General features: G+C 39.5%; 1 protein-coding gene across 1 annotated transcript in view; it reads right to left on the minus strand.

Annotated features, from left to right (window-relative positions):
- Window positions 1–747: 747 nt before the first annotated feature.
- The window catches only part of LOC136863981 (protein Asterix), a 142,727-nt gene continuing 120,975 nt past the window's right edge, over window positions 748–22,499 (minus strand). Inside the window, exon 4 of the mRNA XM_067140449.2 lies at window positions 748–3,259. Coding sequence (XP_066996550.2) covers window positions 3,178–3,259 — 82 coding nt within the window. The 3' untranslated portion in view covers window positions 748–3,177. The remainder of the gene's footprint in view (window positions 3,260–22,499) is intronic.

Genomic DNA, 22,499 nt, shown 5'->3' on the forward strand with positions numbered 1-22,499 from the left:
TTTTAGTAGTAAAAATAATAGAGTTTGACGTCAACCTCGCATTGTATACATGTTAAGCCTCCATAAAAAATAGATTAATCTGATGAATGAATGCATGTTAATTTCATGGCATTATTCCCTCAATTCCTTATTGATCATGATAGGCAACTTGTGTTTGAGTGATGGTACACTTTGCTTCTCATAGATCATATACAAGAATTTTTTATCTTATATAACTAAGGACATTAATTACATTAGATCTTCAAGGACATTATTATCTGTGCACTACTGTTTATAATTACGTTTAATTTTTAACAAGAATCTTACAAGGTTGACACATTTTGAGGATACATAAGAGGTTTTATACTGGAAATTAAAAATGTTAATGTCCCATTTTATCAAATATAGTTAAAGTATGTAATTTTCGGATCCTAATATATTCAGACTTGTTAACCAATATTAATACGGCAGTGATAAATTATTAATTCTGTTCATTTTTAACATGTTTGTTTTACCTATTATCTTCGTCTAAATTATTCAGCTCAAGAAGGCCCGATTAGGGTTGAAACATGTATTGATTGTGAATGTCATATATACTGTACTGACTAGGTGGACAAGTTTCTGCAATTTCCTTATCAGAAATTTTGCATATCTATACTGTGATAGTTGCCGATCCAATAAGATTAGTACTTTTAAAATTTGTACTTGTCAGACAACTTACGTGACATGAAAGGAAATATTCAAAAAGAAAGGTTGGAAACACACATGAAAACTGCATAAATTTAATTAAAAAATATTTCAAACTGCAGTACAATATATTTATACATTTATTACAGTCAATTACAACTTATGGGATCTAGAATAATCAGCTTTAGAAAATTTCTTGTACCAGACACCTGGTGTAAAATATTCTCATTGTATGTTTTCACAGGCATTAATGGAAAACAAATAATAGAATATGTGCAAGCAATATATAAAAATTTCCACAGCAGTGTCCAGACACATGTGGGGAGAACAGAGCAGTTTTGGAAGGAAACTGGAGTATGACAAGGAAGTGTACTGTCACTACTGTTATTCATAATGGTTGAAAACAAAAATTGTGAAAGAGAGGCAAAGGAAAAATATGGGGATATAGAGCTGAAGATAATGCTGTTTGCAGATGAATGTACTACTGTCCAATACTAACATTTGCAGCAGAGACCTGGATACTGACAAAATGACAGAAAAATATAATCCAGGCCAGTGAAATAAAACTTTAAGAAGTATGATAGGAAAGACAAGAAAGGACAAAGTAAGCAATGAGGATGTCTGGAAGGAAATCTGAGTGGAAAAGCTTTGAGACAGAATGGAGAGGGATCAACTTAAATGATTTGGACATGTTAAGAGGATGAAAGGAAGAATATCAAAGCAGAAAATGGAGACCCAGACTAAGGTGGTTGAAAATGATCAAGAACAGTATAATTTGAAGAAACCTGGATTATATCACAGTTACAGAGGAACAATGGTGGTTGGATAGAGGAAGATGGAAAGGTGCCATAAACATTCCAACCTGGCAGGAGCTGGACAAGGAAAATTAATGCTGATGATGATGATGGTGGTGGTGGTGGTGACGACGACTACTTCTTCTGAACATAAGATGAGATCAGACCCCACATTTTTAAAATCATTTTCATAATGAATCTGTGTTTGTGTATTTTTAATTTCATTTTTAATTTTACTTGACTTCACACGATGTCTGCATCCTTTCAGATTTATAATCATATCTCAGAAACGATATGATCTAGAAGGCTGTGGTTTTGCCTGCTACTCTTTGGATTTGTTTATTACTGACTGGCAGCACTGATTGTGATTATTCTTTTCTTATATGCCAGTAAAACATAAACAAAGCAAAATATTTTGATATTTGATAGCTTACTATGTTTATAGCAAAATTATTGTGTGTTATATAGCTCTCACTTTACTATGACCAAACCCAAAGGTATCTTCAAGAGACATCAAAACAAAGGAAATAGGTATTATAGAACTGCACCCGTTGTGGTTAGTAGTGAAATAGTGCAAAATGATAGTTGTGGTGGTGAGAAGACTGTTGACACTTCTCCCAGTGCATCAAAAAAGAAAATTGCTATCTCAGTGCATACGAGATACATTACCTATCCATGAAGGCAGTGGTATAAATATAATTACAGATCTTAATGTTTAAATATCAGTGTTGAAGGAGACTATAGCATGTAGGTTATGTGGTGGAGATATAGTGCTTTCTGAAGATGTAAATGCTAGGAATGAACTAGTCTGTAAAACTAAAAATTATGTGCACAAACTGTGATGTTTATAGGTCATTTCTAACTTCTGCCAAATGCTCTAATAATGAACTGTATGAAACCAATGTGAGGTTATTGCATAGATTTAGGTGTATTGGGAAAGGTAGTAGTAGTAGTAGTAGTAGTAGTAGTAGTAGTAGTAGTGGTGATAAACTACTTTGTGCTCTCCTAAATCTACCAAACCCACCAACACAATATGAGAAGTACACTGAAATTATTAGCAAATGCATAGAATTTGTCACAACAAAACCTATGAAAACTGCAGCTACAGAAGCAGTAAATGAGAATAGTGGTGTAAAAGACATTAGTGTAGCATTTGATGGGCCATAGCAGAAAAGGGGCCACACTTCCAAAAATGGATTTGCTACTGTAACAAGTGTTGACACTGGTAAAGTGTTAGATTTTGAAATTCTTACCAATTACTGCCAGGGATGCACCTTAGTAAGTGATAATGAAGAGAAAAAGAGTCTCCATAGGCCTTTATGTGCAAAGAACTATGGAGGGTCAAGTGGCGGTATGGAGGTTGCAGCTGCTATGGCTATTTTTCATCGCTCACAGTCAGATCAGTGAACTAAATGCATCCAGACCTACAATTGGTAAACATTTGGTAGTGATATCTTCAATAGTTTCAGACATAATGGGTCAAAAAATGTCAGAATTTAGCATTGTTGGTACAGGGGGTCTGATCTCAACTTAAATAATGGGAACAAAGTAAGTATTACAGTTTTGAAAGATCTAAAAATATACATTTCTTGCCAACATGAATAACATTTAGGGGGGACAACTTGCATTCAGTAATTGGTTATCATTGCAATAAATATAAAAGATTAATAATAATAATAATAATAATAATAATAACAACATTATTATTATCTAGCTACTATTGAAGCACTGATGCCCATGGAGGACTCATCGGTTGAGGATTTTGAAGATAAGACATCACAACTGCAGAGATCGACAACCTAAAGAAAAAAAACATGGAATTACTTTCACAATAAAAAACAAAGACTGATCATAATTGTGCTGTTTTCTAGCATGCAGTGTGCAAAATCTTGGAGATCTGATCTACTCAGCATCTCAACCAAATGCAACTCAAAACTGTGGGACTCAAGACTCTTATCAATCGAGTCTATTACTGTTTTAGTTAGCTAACCTTCGATCAGCCAGTTACTTCATTTCGTCCATGTATTCAATGCTTATTTGGTCCTTACATCTTCACTGAGATGCTTTAGTGTTGCTATTACCTCCAATATCATCAACTTAGCTTTCGTCTAATAATAATTACATACATACATACCAGTAGCATGCATTGTGGGTATGCAGGCTAAGCCGGGCTTACCCGTTGGAGTTGAGAAGCAAAAAGTAAACACTAATGTAATTGTAAGTGCAATAATTCATTTTATCTTGTCAGTTGGCAATACTATTTTTTTTTAATTACTCATTTGCTGCAATGTGGTTTTCTGCGGTATGTAGACAAATTTTGCAGTGCGAATTTCTGCAGTAGCGAGGGTACGCGACACACCTACCGCTTCGCTCACCCAGCGTAGAATTCAAGGTGACGCATGCGTAGTACACGCGCCAGTAAGCGAACTTGGTAAGCCGAAAACTCAACGCTGCCCGGCTTGATCGCACGGTGTAGCTGTGTGAAGCAGCTCTGAGTTTATGATACGTTTATTTACTGTGATTTGGCTTATTGCTGAAACAGCTCTTGCGAGTAACAACTGACATCAGTGAAAAACTTTTTAAAAGTACGAGTATCCAGTTCCTTTTAGAACTGAAAATCAGTTTTTTCTTAAATCTAACAGTGTGAGAAAAACTTGCCTACTAGTAGGTACCAGCGTTGTAGTGGACCATGTGACGTGCTTCTATAGGAGCGTACGTTCTAATGATTTCCATAATAATAACATGCAACGTGGGCAGTGCTTATAATTAGCCTGTATCGTACGTGCGTAATTGTGTATTTATGTAGAAGTATTTAGTGAAATGTAATTTCTTCTTAGTTTCATTTATCATAATATTTGCGATGGCTGACTCAATTTGTGTGATTGAAGAACTGTTGGACAAACCATTTCGTTTTAGGAGCTTATATGAGAAACTATAAATTTTCCAATCTGGAAAACCTTCAGATATGCCCAACCTTAAAGGGACACATAAAAACGAAAATCAAGAGTACGTTCGTCATTTCAACCTTCACAGTACAGTAAAACAGAATGGATTTCTGGACGTTCCAAATTTAATAAACTATTTTGCTGGCCATGTTTACTCTTTGCAAAAGAACGAAATGTTTGGTCCGACACTGGTTTTGATAATCTGAGTAACTTGCACAATGCCATTCAAAAGCATGAGAAATCGCAGTCACACATTTCTGCATTGAGAACGTTTCGAAAATCTAGAATTGATATTCAGCTTAATGCTCAATTGCGTGCAAGCACTGTACAATATAATGAGACAGTTCGGAAAAACAGAGAGGTGCTCAAGCGATTGACTGATGTTGTGTGTTTTTTAGCCTCTCATGAATTTACCATTCCTAGACATTCTGAAGGTGAAGATTCTTTGACAGGGGTGCTTATTTGGGTGCATTGAACTTACTCGCCATTTACGATGCGTCGTTATGTACCCACCAAGAAACATCCACCGTGTTTCGCGAAACTTCAAACAGGATACAAAATGAATTATTAAAGGCTGTCAGTGATGTAGTTTTGAAAAATGTGAAGTCAGAAATAAAACACGCTATCTTTGTTGCCTTTTTTCTTGACGAGACTTCAGACATGAATTCGTCTCCACTATCAACTACTCTGAGATACGTTGAATCTGAAAGTGGCAAAGCTCACGAAAGGTTCATTTCTTTCACTGATGTCAACGCAGATCGAACAGCCAGTGGTTTGCTTGAACATGTGAAAAACATTGTTACCGAGTTTGACTTAAACTACACGTTAGCTGCTGAAACGTTTGATGGGGCAGCTGTGATGGCCGGCCACACAAATCGACTAAGAACCAAAGTGCAAGAACTCTTTCCGAAGGACATATTTATCCATTGCTTTAGTCGCAAGCTTAATCTGATTTTGTCACAGTCAGTTTCCTGTATCAAGGAATGATTTTTTTTTTTTTTTTTTTTTTTTTTTGCTATTGGCTTTACGTCGCACCGACACAGATAGGTCTAATGGCGACGATGGGACAGGAAAGGGCTAGGAGTGTCTGGTGTTTTCAGACCTTAACGTGATTAGGACAAGCCCTCTAAACGATCTCATGAACTGAAAGAATTTACAGCTAAGAGGATGCCTAGAAATGCTCCAGCACGGTAGAATTTTTCATCTCGTCTTGTTCACTCAGTGAAAGAACATAGCACTACATTCCTTGAATTCTTTCGGAGTGTTTTAGATGAAAGCTCAAACTGGGACAGTGAACAGTAGTAGCGGCACAAGGTTTCATGAAATTTATAACTAGTTTTGAAACTTCCTTTTCGTTACTGATTTTTAGCAACATCTTTACCTCCACTGATATCATTTTCAATGTCCTTCAATCCAAGCATTCATACGTCCTATATTGCTCCGAGAAAGTTCAGGAAATCAAAAGAGAATAAACCTCAGGAATAAGTGCGGCGTAACTTGGGCCGAGACTCTGGTCATTCATGGTGTCGAAGACTCTCCACCAACTAAATGATAATGTCTGGAAGAAGATCCAATAATTTCAAGGAAATGCCTTTACCGCTCTATTTTGACAACATTATTGTACAATTAGACGAACGTTTTGGATCATTAAACCAATTACAACTTACATCCTTGTTGGATCCTCTGAAGTATGAAGCGCACAGAGCTACTTTTCCTCATTCTGCTTGTGAAAATCTTGAACTGTCTTGTAAATACTTGTTTGATTCTATCCGATTGAAGAATGAACTTACCGTGCTGTATTCGTTTGATGAATTTTATGGTCAACACCCTCATCAGTTAGTGTGTTCTCTGAAAAGCAAACAATTAGATGCAGCTCTGTCTGAAGTGTACAAGTTGGGTGTACTTATAGTAACTGTTCCAAGCACAATAGCGTCAGTTGAAAGATCGTTTTAAGCTCTCAGGAGGATTATGAGGACACCACAGAGTCAAGAGCGACTTTTGGGCTTGGCAGTTCTGTTCATAGAAAAGGAAGGTCTGCACGAACTGAAAAGCATAGACACATTTTATGATGTCATCACAACATTCACATACAGAAGAGAGACGACTAAATTTCACCTTCAAGTAGACTCAAAGCAACAAAAAATGTTGTGGAGGGACTTACTGCATAGTTTTGTTAGTAGTGGAGCATACAGTGGACAATAGAAGAACGTCTGCAAAAATGTAGCAAATAAGTTACTAATAATTTTGAGATAAGCCTATGTGTCAATGTAATATGCACGATGCTGTTGCATCAGTGTCAGAGGTATTTGAAGTCGGCTTCGTGGTTGTAAGAGGACAGAAAATATTCTGATACATAAATAAGAGATCAAGAAGTTTTTTTAACAGAAGTGACAGGTAATTAATTAAATAAACGTGATTTCTACTAATCTATGAATTTTGAAGTAGGAAACTTGAATAAAATAATTTTCAGACAAAAACGCAACAATGGCACGCTTGTCTTCCTTTTTCTTATGGATTATGCACTGTCATTGTGAATAAATAAACTATTTCTATACATCTTAATAAGTTAATTGCAGCTTTAAAAATTATATCGATTTTTTAAATCTAGAGATGTGATGTCACTAATTATTTTGTATTTCTTGAAACGCCAAGAAATTGACATGATACCGTACGTTCTGGTTAGAAGTCCTTCAATTTTCATAAGATTACACTTAACTTTATATGGTTAGAGGTTGGTTACATTCTTTATATAATGATGTACGTTAAATTGTACTTCCTACATCCGGTAATTAGTACGTCCTATTTTGGACAGCATACCCACTTTTCGAAACCACCGCATGCCACTGATACATACATTATAGACTTATGGCTTTTACCATTCAGTATACAAGGCTCTGTGAATAAACTAAGTGCCTCAACAATCTTTTATTTGCAACTATCTCTGAGGCCTCAATTAGTTGCACACCTATGACTATAAACTGAATGACACCATCATCTTATGCCTCTTTTTAGATCTACGAAACATCTCATTTCTCTGGTAGCATTTATCTATCACGCGACATATACAGAAAACTTGGTCTGATGGTCTGAAAGTGAACTGTCTTCCATCTAATTTACTCTCTTCCATTGATTGCACCCCCTTTTCTGGAATGTCTGAATATCTTGGCTGTTATACTGATTAATGCAATATCTTAATAGTTGTTGCAGTCCTTTCTGTTTCATTGCTTATAATTAGATGCAATTACTGCTTTCTTCCAATAAGAAAGTGCCTAACTGAAATTCCATCTGAATCTTATTAACTAAAAAGTCATTTTGTCCCTGCCTTTCCTATTAGATTCCACCATTTCGGAAGTTTCTTCTATTCCTACTCCTTTATGACCCAGTGGTTTTTTATTTACCATCCCTCTTCACTTCCTTGAGCATAAATTCACTGCCATCATTGTTCTCCCTCCCGTGAACTTGACTGTTTGGTACTTCAACAGAACGAGTTCCTTTTACACTGAGAAGATATTCCTTCCATCTGTCCAGTGATTACTTAGAATCTAAAACAAGTTCACCTGATATAACCACAATGTTATTAATTACACTTTTAACATTCCTTTGTAAGGTAAATTTATTATAGTTCAGAAAGATGATGATGCTTGTTGTTTTAAGGGGCCTAAGATCGAAGGTCATCGGCCCCTAATGGAACGAGATGGACAACATGATACATGATATTTAAAATTTTAAAATGTATCCACTGACAAGAGTTTAAAAAAAAAATGATGAGAAAATGAGTATGAGATTAAAACAGCAGTGGATCTAATTCGCAATGCCATATTTTCTAATAAAATAAGAGAAAATACAGGGAAAAAAGGAATAAGGCATTGCCTGTTAGTGCAGATATATATATACATACATAATTTACATTAGACGTTAAAATAACACATTAAAATACACAACACAAACTAAAATGAAGTCAATGGGATAAAAGCGCAATTGACACAAATACACGAGGACAAAGGACATCAATAGACACGACAAAACAGACCATTATCCCTCATAAAGCGGATGACGAGGTCTGCTGACTGCTCGTCATCTCGCAAGATAAGGGAGATGGTACCCGGGAGGTTAAGACTACAGCGAAGATCAACCAGGTCCATACACTCCGTAAGGATGTGTACCACGGTAAGATGGTCGCCGCAGGTACACACCGGAGGGGTTCTCCTTTCAAAAGATGCGAGTGAGTCACGATACTGTGGCCGATCCGAAGACGACATAATACCACGGCTTCCCTCTGCGAAGCCCAAAGGGAAGTCCTCCATACCTTTGTTGTTCCTTTTATCGCTCTCAGCTTATTGGGAAGTGGAATGGCCTGCCACTCCATCTCCCAATGGGACATAACCAGATGTCTCAGCTGAGAGCGAATATCACTTGCTGGAACCTTGAAAGGCAACGGGGGCAGTGTAACTGCCTCCTTGGCAGCCTGATCTGCTAACTCGTTTCCCTCTATGCCCATGTGGTTTGGGAGCCACAGAAACATGATTCTGGTGCCGGCATCCGAACACCCGGCTAGCAGGTCCTGGATCCGCCGCACCAGAGGGTGCCGAGGGAAACAGGTATCAATAGACTGGAGCGAACTCAAGGAGTCAGTACACACAAGAAAGTGTCGGCACTCATTGTACAGTGCGTACCGCAGAGCTCCACAGGCTCTGCTGTGTACACACTACAGGTTTCCGGGAGAGCAAAAAGAAACCTATCATTGTCGACAACGAACGCACAGCCCACCTTCGCATCTGTCCTTGAACCATCCGTGTAGACGACGACTGAACCTGGATAGCGGCCAACAACGGACAGGAAGAGCCTCCGATAAATCGAAGGGTCCGTATTTTCCTTCGGGCCAGTGTGCAGATCCAGGATCATTTCAGGTCGTCGAACGACCCACGGAGGTACCCCACTTGGTTGTCCGACAAGGCAAGGAACCGAAGGTACGTCAAACAATCTGTAACTGCTATCCAAGCGTATTCCAACCGGCCGCGCTGCTCGAGGACAAGCAGCGTACAGCAAACAGTTGCCACTGTTGAACACGCAAGGATAGCTTGGATGAAGTGGCATCTGTCGCAAATTAGCAGCAGAGGAAAGAAGCATTTGCTGGCGCCTCAGATGTAAAGGCGGCACAACAGACTCAGCGAGCAGGCTAGCTATGGGGCTTGTTCGAAAGACTCCCGTCGCCAACCGAACCCCGCTGTGGTGGATGCTGTTCAGCTTTGAAAGGACACTTGGTCTTGCTGAACCATATGCTGCACTGCCGTAGTCTAACCGGGATAAAATATGTGCCCTATAGAATCGTAGGAGCACCGTGCGATCCGCTCCCCAATTAGTGCTGCTAAGAAACTTCAAGAGATTAAGCCTCTTGGTGCATTGCACTTTTTGCTGCCGCACGTGTGGCTCCCACGATAATTTACTGTCAAAAAGGAGCCCAAGAAATCGGTGTCAACAAATGGAAGAACGACATTTTCTAAATAAAGCTCAGGATGGGGGTGAAGAGTAAGTTGACGACAAAAGTGGACAACAGAGGTCTTTGCGGCAGAAAACCGAAAGCCATGTTCTAAGATCCACTGCTCCACCCTCCTAATAGCTTGCTGTAATTGTCGCTCTGCGACTGCCATACTGCATGACCTATAGTGCAGAGCAAAATCGTCCACATATGGCGACGGTATTACTGGACCAGCAGCAGCAACAATACCGTTTATGGCAATCCCGAACAGAGTGACACTAAGGACCGATCCCTGTGGGACTCCATATTCTTGAACGTGGTATTGCGAATATGCCCTCCCTACTCGGACACGGAATAGACGAAGGGACAAAAAATTTGCAATAAATGCCGCCAAGTTACCCCGGAATCTCCATTGATGCAGGACTGAAAGAATACCATATCGCCATGTGGTGTCATAGGCCTTCTCTAAGTCAAAGAAAACAGCTACAAAGTGCTATTTGCGGAGAAACGCATCCTGGATAGAGCTCTCCAGGCGTACCAAGTGGTCAGTGGTGGATGGAGCAGCTTGAAAATCACATTGGTACTCGGACAAGAGTCCTTGTTTCTTCAGACACCACACGAGTCGGCGATTTACCATCCTCTCAAATAGCTTACACAGGCAGTTTGTAAGACAAATCGGTCTGTAACTTCCTGCATACTTAGGATAGGAATGACTATGCCCTCTCGCCACTGAGACGGATAATCACCCTCTATCCAGATTCGGTTGAACACACGAAGGAAATATAGTAGACTATCATCACTAAGGTGTTTCAACATCTGGTTATGGATGTTGTCCGGTCCAGGAGACGTGTCCTTGCAAAGCGCTAAGGCGCAGCGGAGTTCCCACTCCAAAAAGGGCACGTTGTAGTCCTCTGAAGCTTGGGTGGCAAAACTAAGGTAATGACGTTCTGCCTCCTGCTTCAGAGTGAGGAAATCAGGATGGTAATTCCCGGAGCCAGATACATCCGCGAAATGACTAGCTAGATGGTTAGCAATCGTGAGAGGGTCAGTGGCGACACTGCCTGCAATGGAAATTCCCGGTACAGGAGATGATCCTTGGATATCCGAACTCCGTCAAAGCTTAGTCCACAGTTGAGATGATGGAGTATGTGACATCAAAGACGACACGTATCTCTCCCATGAAGCCTTCTTACTTTGGCGAATAAGAACTCGCACCTTAGCGCGGAGTTTCTTAAATGTTGCCAAGTTGGCCGCAGTAGGCTGTCTATGGTAACATTCGTGAGAGCGACGGCATTCTTTGACAGCTGCTGCTATTTCTTCATTCCACCAAGGAACAAGTTTTCGGCGAGTAGTCCCCGAGAAGAATGGAATAGACTCCTCAGCAGCAGCAAGAATAACTTGGGTGATGCAAGTTATTTCCTCGCCGACGGTCCGCCTGATATCATCATTAAGGACAGCTAGTGATGTGTATTTGGCCATTCAGCATGTTTAAAAATCCATCGAGGAGGAGCCTCGACAGATTTTTGTTTCATCAAAGTAAGAATGATGGGAAAATGGTCACTGTCACAAAGATCGTCGTGTGTGTTCCACCGAAATAGCAGAACCAACGTTCAGCTGCATAGACTTACGTCTATGCGAGAATATGTGCCGTAACGTACACTGAAATGTGTTCGTTTCCCTGTGTTCAAAATACATAAATCCAGCTCTGTTACTAATGTTTCCAGCTCTCTTCCCCGGGGGCAAGGCGTCTCAGATCCCCAGATGGGGTGATGGGCGTTTAAGTCGCCCAACAAGAGGAAGGGAGGTGGAAGCTGATCTAGAAGATCAGTGACATTGATGTTAAGACCTTGGCCTAGTGGAAAATAAACATTACACACTGTTGTTATGACAGGCAGCAGAACGCGAACAGCTACGGCCTCCAGCGGGGTTCTTATTGGAACCTCCTCGCTGCAGGTATCAGAACGGACAAAAATGCCAACGCCACCGGAAGCCCGGTAAGCATATGTCGTTCTGTCGAGTATAGTCGAAAATTTCTCAATACCGTATGATGACCTGGTCGGAAATTTGTTTCCTGAATACAGACTATACTCGCCGAATACTCGCTAATGAGCTGGCGCAGCCTATCATAACCGTTACAATTCCATTGTAACAGTGCCATATTGTAAGTGTGGACTTCTGAGGTTTAGGATAGGAGCAGCGTAATGCTACCTAACCTAACCTACACCCACATCCCCATCCAAAGATGGAGATTCATGCTCCATGTGCAGCGCCTCGTCACTAGACGAGGTGATGCAGGCCTTCAATTTCTTCGACGTAGTCCAAGGGAGGGGTTTCTGCCTACGAGGGGAGTGCGCAGATTTCCCAGAAGGAAGATCTGCTGGCGCAGAATCAGGCCCTCCAGGTGGAGGGCATGAGGCCCCATTTGTAGGAGATGTGGAAGAAAGCCTGGTAAGGGCGCTTTTCTTCCCCGCCGTCAATTCTTGTTTAGACAGGCTGGGAGGGGATTTCCCAGCCCTGGTCGATGATGCCGCCTCCGCCGGCTTAGGCGCGGCTTTCGCCGACCTCATAGGGGAAGGAGACATTGTCTTCTTCCCCTTCTGTGCCGGCATAGGTTTCTTAGCCGGCACAGGCTTATTGGTGGTCGAAGGCCGGGATGGATCCGCCTTCAAGCTTGTTCTCTTTGCCTTGGGCACAGCGATCTTCTGGAAAGGTTTCCAGTTGAAAATGAGGAACCTGGCAGGGACTGTGCTATCAAGCTGAAGTCTAGTATCTTGGTCGGTGCATTCAGAGATTTAAACTTACGGCGCGCTTCCTGGTAGGAAAGACCATCCAGGGTCTTGATCTCCTGGATCTTCTTCTCGCTCAGATAGGTCGGACAGTTCCGATCCCGAGGCGAATGAAGACCAGAGCAGTTAGTGCACTTGTACGGAGGTGTGCACTCCTCTGCGCCATGAGCTACTTTCCCACATGTACCACACACTGACTGATTCGAACAATGAGATACCATGTGTCAATCTCTGGCATTGATAGCATCGCATAGGAGGCAGGTTGTACGGCCTCACATCGCAACGATAGGTTGTTACCTTGACTTTCTCGGGCAACACCGACAATCTGAAGACTATGAACGTACCTGTGGCAACGTCTTCACCATTGACTTTGCGTGTGATACGCCGGACGTGGGTCGCGCCACGGAGCTTCATGTCTCCCATCAATTCATCGTTAGTGTTCAGGACGAGATCACGGTGGAAAATAACTCCACGATCCAGATTCAAGGTTTTGTGCTCTTACACTTTGACGGGGATGTCGCCAAAGTGTTTGCACTTAAGCAATTGATCGGCTTGGAGCGCAGTGCTCGTCTTCAGAAGCAAACAACCATTGCACATTTTCTTCAGGGCCTCAAGTTCACCATATACACCTTCGATGTACCGACTGAAAGGGATCGATTTAACCAGCTTGAAATTCTGCCCATCGGTTCTGGTAGCAACCAGACTCATTCACTGTGCTTGTTCCCAAGGGATTGCCCCCCTTAGGGAATCAGAAGTTAAAGACTTGGGTAGCGAACTACTCGAGGTGGCAGGCGGAAGTTGTTTCAACGCCATGCCCAAAATCATCCTCCCCGAATGCCACCCACTCCGATCAGGGGTCTCTGTATCCGAACCAAGCAGCCAAGGTCGTAGCAGGTACTGCCCGCAGTCTGATGTTGGATGATGCCTAATACGGGGTGACTGAGGCAATGAGCACTAGGACTCCCTTCCTCCAGTCACCCGCAATAGCATGTAACACATAGCGTGTACAGAGCACTAAATATAGGAAAAAATAAATAAAAATAATTTACAAGAATATGTCCTTCTGGCATTCGGCTGTGCGGGGACCTGTGTTGTCAGGCGGATACTACTGCCCGGGTACATGACATTCCCACCCGCCGCTTCCTGGGTGGTTGCTGGCACGGGCTTTCGAGCGTAGTCGCACACGTAGGAGCTCCATCGCCGAGCAGCACACACATCAAAAAATTTAGAATGGTCTACATCTAACCCTCAAAAAACAATAAAAAATAAAGACGGGACCATGGCCACATTGACCCTTTAAGTCGCCTTCTATGACAGGCAGGGATTACCTATGAATGTATTCAACCCCTCTCATCCACAGGAGGTCCAACACATTTACCAAACCGGAATCCATGTCCGTGCCTAGGTCGCCCCTTTTTGTCGCCTCATACTACAGGCAGGGGATACTGCGGGTGTATTCTACATGTGCGTCCCCCACCCGCAGGGGGTAGTGTGTTAGGTCCGCGAGAGGTATTTTATTTCCCTCAAGTCCGCCGGCAAGCTGGTTAGGACCCCCCTATCCGCCACCTGGGACGCGCCATGTGGGAGTATCACCTCTCCCCCTGCTACGCCAGCATAGTAGGTTCGTGGAGTTCAGAAAGTTTTCCCTGACGAATGTTCCAACCTTTCCACATTACAGTCGAACCTCAATAAGCCAAACCTCCATTACCCGAATCTTCAATGTCTCAAAGTAACATCAATTTCCTGGCCGTCTGTTCTATTCTCCACATGTTATTTCTCTATTATTTGAATTTGGTTACACAAATTTCTCTATTTCTCAAAGCAACTTCTTTCCCTAGAAGCAAAAAATATTCTGTAACTCAAATTTTGTACAACATTAACTCTGCAATACATCATTTATGGTTTGCGAGTTAATTGTTCCCAAACATACTAACATATATCTTCCTGGCCGACCTCCATAAGTTTACAAAGCGGTCTATCTGTCCACCCCTGGTGTACTGACCTTAGGCAGCTGAGACAGGAAGTGAAAGTACGATAGGACTCAACATATATACAAAATTTCAACTTGTAAACTTGAGAAGTCCCACCTTTCCACCACTTAAAAACCTTGTGATTTTTCTTAGATTAAAATAACATTAATTTATTTCAAAATTGAATGGATGAAAACCATAACAGAATAAGTAGCATTTTGGTCATTCAGAGAAAAAGGCATTTAAACATCTTAACACTCATATAAAACATGCTATTTGTAGTTATACCACCCATCGCTAGACCGCAGAATATTACCGCTATCACTTTTATCTCTTTGCTGGTGAAAAGATACATCCTCCCGGAAATACATACTGCACTTAACTCATTTTTTAAAAATATGTCACTTATAACGTTATGGTTTTCATCCATTCAATTGTTCCATTTATCACAGAAAACATCTTCAGCCGTGATCTTGATTTACAGTTAAAATATGCACAAAAACACACGATACATAAGTAGATAGGCTATCACCACTATTATTTAATTGTGCTCTAGAAATGGTAATGAGCGAATGGTTTAGAAAATGTCCCCCAAAATAAAGATTGGCCGAAAAATCAAAGCAAATTGCCTGGGTTTCGCTGACGATTTAGCATTACTAGCAGTGGACATAAAAGAAGCAAAAACCCAGATATCAGAACTTCAAAACATTGCGAATAAAACTGGCCTCAAAATATCATTTGAAAAAACAAAAATTATGCCCCAAAAACCAACACAACTAAAAGATGTTACCATAAATGGTAATAAAATCAAAATAGTAACTCAATTTAAATATCTTGGAGAAGTAATAACACATAACCTAAATGAAAAAAATCTCAATCCAAACAAGAACAAATAGATTAGCTAAAGCACAAAAATTAACATGGGATATCTATAAAAAGAAATGTCTATCAATAAATGCAAAAATAAAACACTACAACACAGTTATAAAACCGGAAGCTACATATGCAGCAGAACCACTTTATCATCTGAATAAACAATCAAAGACTGACAGACTTCAGAAAATTGAAAGGAGGTTTGGAAGAACCTGCATCAACAAAAAATACCAGAAAGATGGACAGTGGCAGTTAATACCTAACAAAGTCATGTACAAAGAGCTAGAACTCATTACAGATACTATGAGTAAGAAGAGACTGGGATTCTTTGGACATACCATGAGGATGCAGAAGTCGAGACTTCTGAAACAAAGAGTACAACACAATCTCGTCTCAAAAAATACCACAACAGGATGTAAATGGATCAGAGAAGTAAGAGAGGATCGGAAGGAAATAGGCCTTACAACAGAAGACACCACAAATAAGATAAAATTGAACACAAAACTCAAGAATACAAACCTCCGCTTTACCCTTACACAAAACAAACCAACAACATGCATATTTTCAACTGAGGAAAGGGCACGAAGATCGGAGCGTCTGAAGAAGTACTAGGAGGACCGCAAAGCCCGAACAAGTAATGAGGACATAATTACCACAATAGCCAAAGGTTTTTTTCAAAATGGCGCCCGGTAATGACGACGTAGTGTTTTATTCTCCGAGTAAATTAACCGTAAAATGTGACGAAAAGTGCGGAAAATGTCGAAGATTAGTGAAAAATGGAATGTTGTGTGATTCATGTGACCGATGGTGGCATTATAAGTGCGGAAATTGCCCTAGAGACGTAAAAAATAATGAAAATGTAGACTGGATTTGTGAGCAGTGTGTTCGGACTGTTGTTGTTGGGGACGGCGTTGACGAAGCACCGAAAACAGTCGATGAGGAATATAAAAGTGCATTAGAAATTATAAACATTCTAAAAAAGGACAATGAGACTCTTAAAGTTGAAAATCAAGAATTAAAAGAAAGACTGCGATCGCTAGAATTTCTCAAAACAACTTTCCCTAGAAGCAAAAAATATTCTGTAACTCAAATTTTGTACAACATTAACTCTGCAATACATCATTTATGGTTTGCGAGTTAATTGTACTCAGGATAGTAAGGAATTTCAAGTTACCCAATTGCAACAGTCAAGTTTTAGGGAGGAAGGGGGTCTGAGATTGCTCTTGGTAAAGAGTGATATACCGGTACAAGTAACAAACTCGAGCACGTGGTGTCAAGTAGTTCGTGGATGGCCGGCTAAGAAGAAATCTACAACTGAATTTCCGGAAATAAACATCAGAAATAGGTTTTCTGCCCTAAATAATTTAATTCTGGAAGAAAATGATCGCGCGCATCAAACCAAATCATCGCGATCCGCTGTCGTTGCCTTGCCGAGTTTAAAATTTAGGCCTAGAATTCAGATTCAAGACCCAGTTAGGCCTAAATCAGCGAAGGTAGCTGTGTTTGGTGATAGCCAAGGAAGGGGAATTGCGGGAGTGATTAACGACGAGAATATAGCAGCAACCGGAGAAATATATCCAGGAGCTTCTATCAGCAGTGTTCTGGAAAACGTAGAAGCAGCAACTAGGAACTTCGGGAGCGGCGATGCAGTGCTTATCAACGGTGGGACGAACGACGTAGCTCACGACGACGCCAAGAATGTAAGATCACAACTTAAACATACACTAGGGAAGCTGACCCACACTAATGTTTTTGTAGTGAACGTGCCCCACAGGCATGATTTGAGTAGAGACTCGTGTGTGAACATTGAAGTGGACAAGGTCAATACAGATACTGTTAAAATTTGTAAACATTTTCGGAATACTCAGGTTATTGAATGCAGCAGTTTTGAGAGATACTGTTATACAAAACATGGCCTCTATCTAAACAATTCAGGTAAACGAAAGATAGCAAATATTGTTCTAGATTTTATTAATCTTAAGATATGTACTGTAAAACAGGCAACTCCCTTGAGTTATAATACTGACCAGGAAAACTAGTAGAAAGAGCCAGCTGTACTTCAAGCTGGCTCAGTCAACTAGAAAAAGAAACTCAGGATAGTAAGGAATTTCAAGTTACCCAATTGCAACAGTCAAGTTTTAGGGAGGAAGGGGGTCTGAGATTGCTCTTGGTAAACTGTCAAAGTGTAGTAAATAAACAATTAAGATTCGGTACATTGATGGAATCTTATGAGACTGATGTGGTGATAGGAGTGGAATCGTGGTTGAAAGAAGGGGTGGGTAATAGAGAAGTATTTCCAGAAGGGTACACAGTCTATCGTAGAGACCGAGGAGATAAAAAGGGAGGGGGGGGGGTGTTTATTCTGGTGAAGGAAACTTACTGTTCACATGAATGGTTTACCGATGAAAGGGATGAAATATTAGGGATAAAATTAGTTTGTGATAATATGAAAGAGGTGGGAATTATAGGAACATACAGGCCTGGAAGAGAGGAAAGAGACATGGAAATCTTTGAGAAAATAATAGATTATACTCGTAAAAACAATAATAATGATATGGTAATAATTGGGGGAGATCTAAATTTGCCTAAAGTAGAATGGAATGGAGCTGCAAGTGAAGCCCATGAACAGAAACTGGCAAATAGGTTAATTTGGGAGGGAGGATTTACACAAGTAGTACAAGAACCGACTCGTCTCAATAACTTCCTAGATGTATTCTTGGTTAAACCATGGGAAATTGTTGATAAAACTGAGGTAATTGAAGGAATAGGAGACCATAAGGCTGTAATAATGGATGTAGGACTCGTACCAAAAAGGCTTAATAAGAGGGTTACACAAGACAAGAAATTGTACAGAGAAACTAAAGTTGATCAATTTGGGACTTACCTTAAATCACAATTCAGTTGTTGGATAAGTGAAGGGAGTAACGTGGATACACTTTGGGCTAAATTTAAAGGAATCATTTGGGAAGGAGAGAAGAGATTTGTACCTGTTAAGAAGGGTAAAATGACCTCAGACCCTGTTTATTATACAAGGGAAATAAGAAAATTAAAAAGAAAATGTAGAATAGTAAACAGGAAAATCAAAGAGGGTAGGGAGAGTAGAGAAACTAGAAAACAGCTAATGAGGGAACTGAATAGAGTGAAAAAGGAAGCAAAAGAGAATTATATGAATGGCATACTTCAAGAGGGTAATGACCACAAAGGGAAATGGAAAAAGCTGTATTCATATATCAGGAATCAAAAAGGAAAAGGAATCCAAATTCCTACAATGGTGGGAGAAGGGGGTGAACACTATTTAACAGATACTGAGAAAGCAAACCTATTTAGTAGGGAATTTAGAGATTCAGTAGATGATTGTCAAGAGTTGGAAACCGAAACAGAAGATAGAGAGGGAGAGAGACAGCGGGAAACAAGAAGCTTCTCATTCACAAACGAAGATATTTTCAGAGAAATCGAACTGCTTCAGCAAGGAAAAGCAGCAGGAAGTGATCAAATTACTGGGGAGGTATTAAAGACAATGGGGTGGTACATAGTGCCTTATTTAAAATTTCTCTTTGACTATGTCATAAATAATAGTGTAATACCAAAGGAATGGAAGGAATCTATAATAATACCAATTTATAAAGGAAAGGGTGATAAAAGGAAACCTGAGAACTACAGACCAATCAGCCTGACCAGTATAGTTTGTAAAATACTGGAGAGTTTAATATCGAAGTACATCAGAGGGATATGTGATGATAAAAATTGGTTCATGAGGAGCCAGTATGGATTTAGAAAGAAATTTTCTTGTGAGGCACAACTGGTGGGATTTCAGCAGGACATATCAGATCAGTTGGATTCAGGAGGTCAGTTAGATTGCATAGCCATAGATCTTTCCAAAGCCTTTGATAGAGTGGAATATGGAATATTATTAAAGAAATTGGAGGGAATAGGATTGGACGTAAGGGTTACACGTTGGATAAAAACATTTCTAAATTCAAGGGTTCAGAAAGTCAAAGTAGGAAATAATGTATCTCAGGAAGAAAAAGTTTGGAAGGGAATTGCACAGGGTAGTATAATCGGTCCGTTACTTTTCTTAATATAAGCAAATGTTTTAAGGAACAATATAACATAAAAAATAAGATTGTATGCAGATGACATAATTGTTTATAGGGAAATAAACAACATTGAGGATTGTTCAGAATTACAAAGGGACCTTGAAAGTATCCAACAATGGGTTGAAGAAAAGAATATAAAGGTTAATGGAGGCAAATCAACTGTTACAACTTTTACAAACAGGAGCTTTAAAACTGAATTAGTATATACTTTGGATGAGGTAGTTATCCCAAAAGATGGCAAGTGCAAATACTTAAGTGTGAGATTTGAAAGTAATTTGCACTGGAAGGGTCATATTGATAACATTGTTGGGAAAGGATACAGATCGTTACATGTCATAATGAGGCTACTTAAAGGATGCAACAAAGAATTAAAAGAAAAAAGTTACTTGAGTATGGTTCGTCCATTATTGGAATATGCAAACAGTGTTAGGAATATGCAAACAGTGTTTGGGATCCTCACCAAGAGTACCTAATAAAAGAAATAGATAGAGTGCAGAGGAAAGCAGCAAGATTTGTAACAGGGGATTTCAGGAGAAAGAGTAGTGTATCAGAAATGTTAAAGGAACTTGGGTGGGAAACTTTAAGTAAGAGAAGGGAGAAAACTAGACTTATAGGATTATATAGAGCCTATACAGGCGAAGAAGCATGGGGAGATATCCGTGAGAGGCTTCAGCTGGAAAATAATTATATCGGCAGGACTGACCACAAATATAAAATTAGAAGGAATTTTAGCAGAAGCGATTGGGGTAAATTTTCATTCATTGGGAAGGGTGTGAAGGAGTGGAACAGTTTACCAGGGGTAGTGTTTGATTCTTTTCCAAAATCTGTACAGATATTCAAGAAGAGAATAAACAACAACAGAGAAAATAAATGAAGTGTTAGAGGGCATTCGACCAGTGCAGGTTATTGTAAATAAAAAAATGTGTGTGAATAAATTAATTCCATCCCCTGGTCTAAGGAGTTTGGACAGCCCAAGTAGGGGACTGCCTGTAGGGGTGAAGTACGGTGGGGACTTCGAGGGCCCTGGGACCGCTACGGTAGCTGTGAAGGCCCTTCAGGAACTCTGAAAAGTGGTGGCAAAAGGGGCTCTGGTTAAGATGCAGCAGGTCGTTATGCTACTTAGGATCCAGAACGGGTAAAAAAAAAAAGTAAATAAATAAATACAATGTAAATATTAATCTTATACCAGTTGTATAGTATCATTTGAAGTAATTCCACATACTGTATATCAGTTGACTATATTTGTAAGTAGTACAGGAGATATTATAAGTAGAATTTTGTAAACAATATAAATTTATTAAGGATGAGCTGTGTGTTTAATAGAAAACATTGTTAGCGTAAATTGTATAATATTGTATTATAGGAAAATTTTCTTCTCTTGTTAATTTAATATTTAGTGCTTGACAATAATGTATTTTAGTGTACCATTTGCCACCGAGGTAAACACCTCATTTGCAAATAAAGAGATTTTGATTTGATTTGAATCCAACATAAATAAACAAATTCCCTTCGACAGACAAAATGACGTGAGATGAGATAAAAAAGAAATTACCCACCCTTGTAAAAGAAGTTTCCAATATCAATAATTTCACCGTTCTCAAACAAACCCACGAATTAAGAAAAAAGGTAGACTCCAATAATGTTATAGTAACGAAAGCCGACAAAGGCAATACCGTAGTCCTAATGAATAAACACGACTACATCCAAAAAACGGAGGATTTCTTTTCCGATAATTCTTACTCAATAATTTCAAAAGATCCTATCTTAAAAACTCAACGCATTTTAAAAACACTCCTAAAAAATTCACCCTTTTTATTTAATGAACACGAACATCAAAAACTCATCAACATGAATCCCAAATTACCCACCGTCAGAACACTGCCAAAAATACATAAAAATGACGTTCCCATTCGACCCATCATAAATAGCCGAAACAACCCAACGTACAAAACTTCTCAGTTTCTCCAAAAATTCCTTAGGAAACATTTTACGTTTCACAATAAACACCCTATAAAAAACTCAACAGAATTATGCGAAACTTTAAAATTAATTTGCAGCCTAACCACATAATGTGCTCATTTGACATTACAAATATGTTCTCAAACATTCCCGCCAAAAAAACTATCGAAATCATACGAACTAATCTTTCTAAACACAGCACCTTAAGTCAGTTAGAAGAATGCTTAAAATTACTAACCTCCGTCCTTCATAACAATTATTTTACGTTCAATAATAAGATATTTCGGGAATACTCGCCAAAATTTATATGGACAACCTCGAAAATAGTAAAATAACAAACAGCACTAATGGTTTGTGTCTTTGGCTACGCTATGTCAATGACACATTAGCAATAATAGACAAAAGCTGCAACAATAGTGAAGACATACTAACATACTTAAACAGCCTTGATAATTGCATCAAGTTTACTAAAGAAGATGAGGACAATAATTTTATCAATTTTTTAGACATTACAATCACCAGGACTTTAAACAATTTCAATTTCCAGATCCACAGAAAACCTTCATTCACTCCAACAAACATAAAACAAAATTCTCTTCACCCACAATCGCACTAACAAGCCTCGTTTTACAGTTTAGTGTACAGAGCGTTAAAAATTCCCATGTCAACCATCAATTTAAAAAAAGAAATAAATACCATAAAAGAAATAGCTGTTTTCAATGGATACAATCCCTCAATCATACAGAAAATAATCAATAAAGTGAAATTGAAATTGGCCACGAACCTCTCCCCAATAAAAATTAATAAGCCTAAATATGCATCTTTCACCTACATTAACCCCATTATACATCAAATCGCTACCCCTTTAAAAAACATGATATTAAGGTAGCCTATAAGACCCATAATTCTAATCAAAAGCTATTTTTCAACCAC

This window comes from Anabrus simplex, chromosome 2, assembly GCF_040414725.1.
Source record: "Anabrus simplex isolate iqAnaSimp1 chromosome 2, ASM4041472v1, whole genome shotgun sequence".
Classification (NCBI taxonomy): domain Eukaryota; kingdom Metazoa; phylum Arthropoda; class Insecta; order Orthoptera; family Tettigoniidae; genus Anabrus; species Anabrus simplex.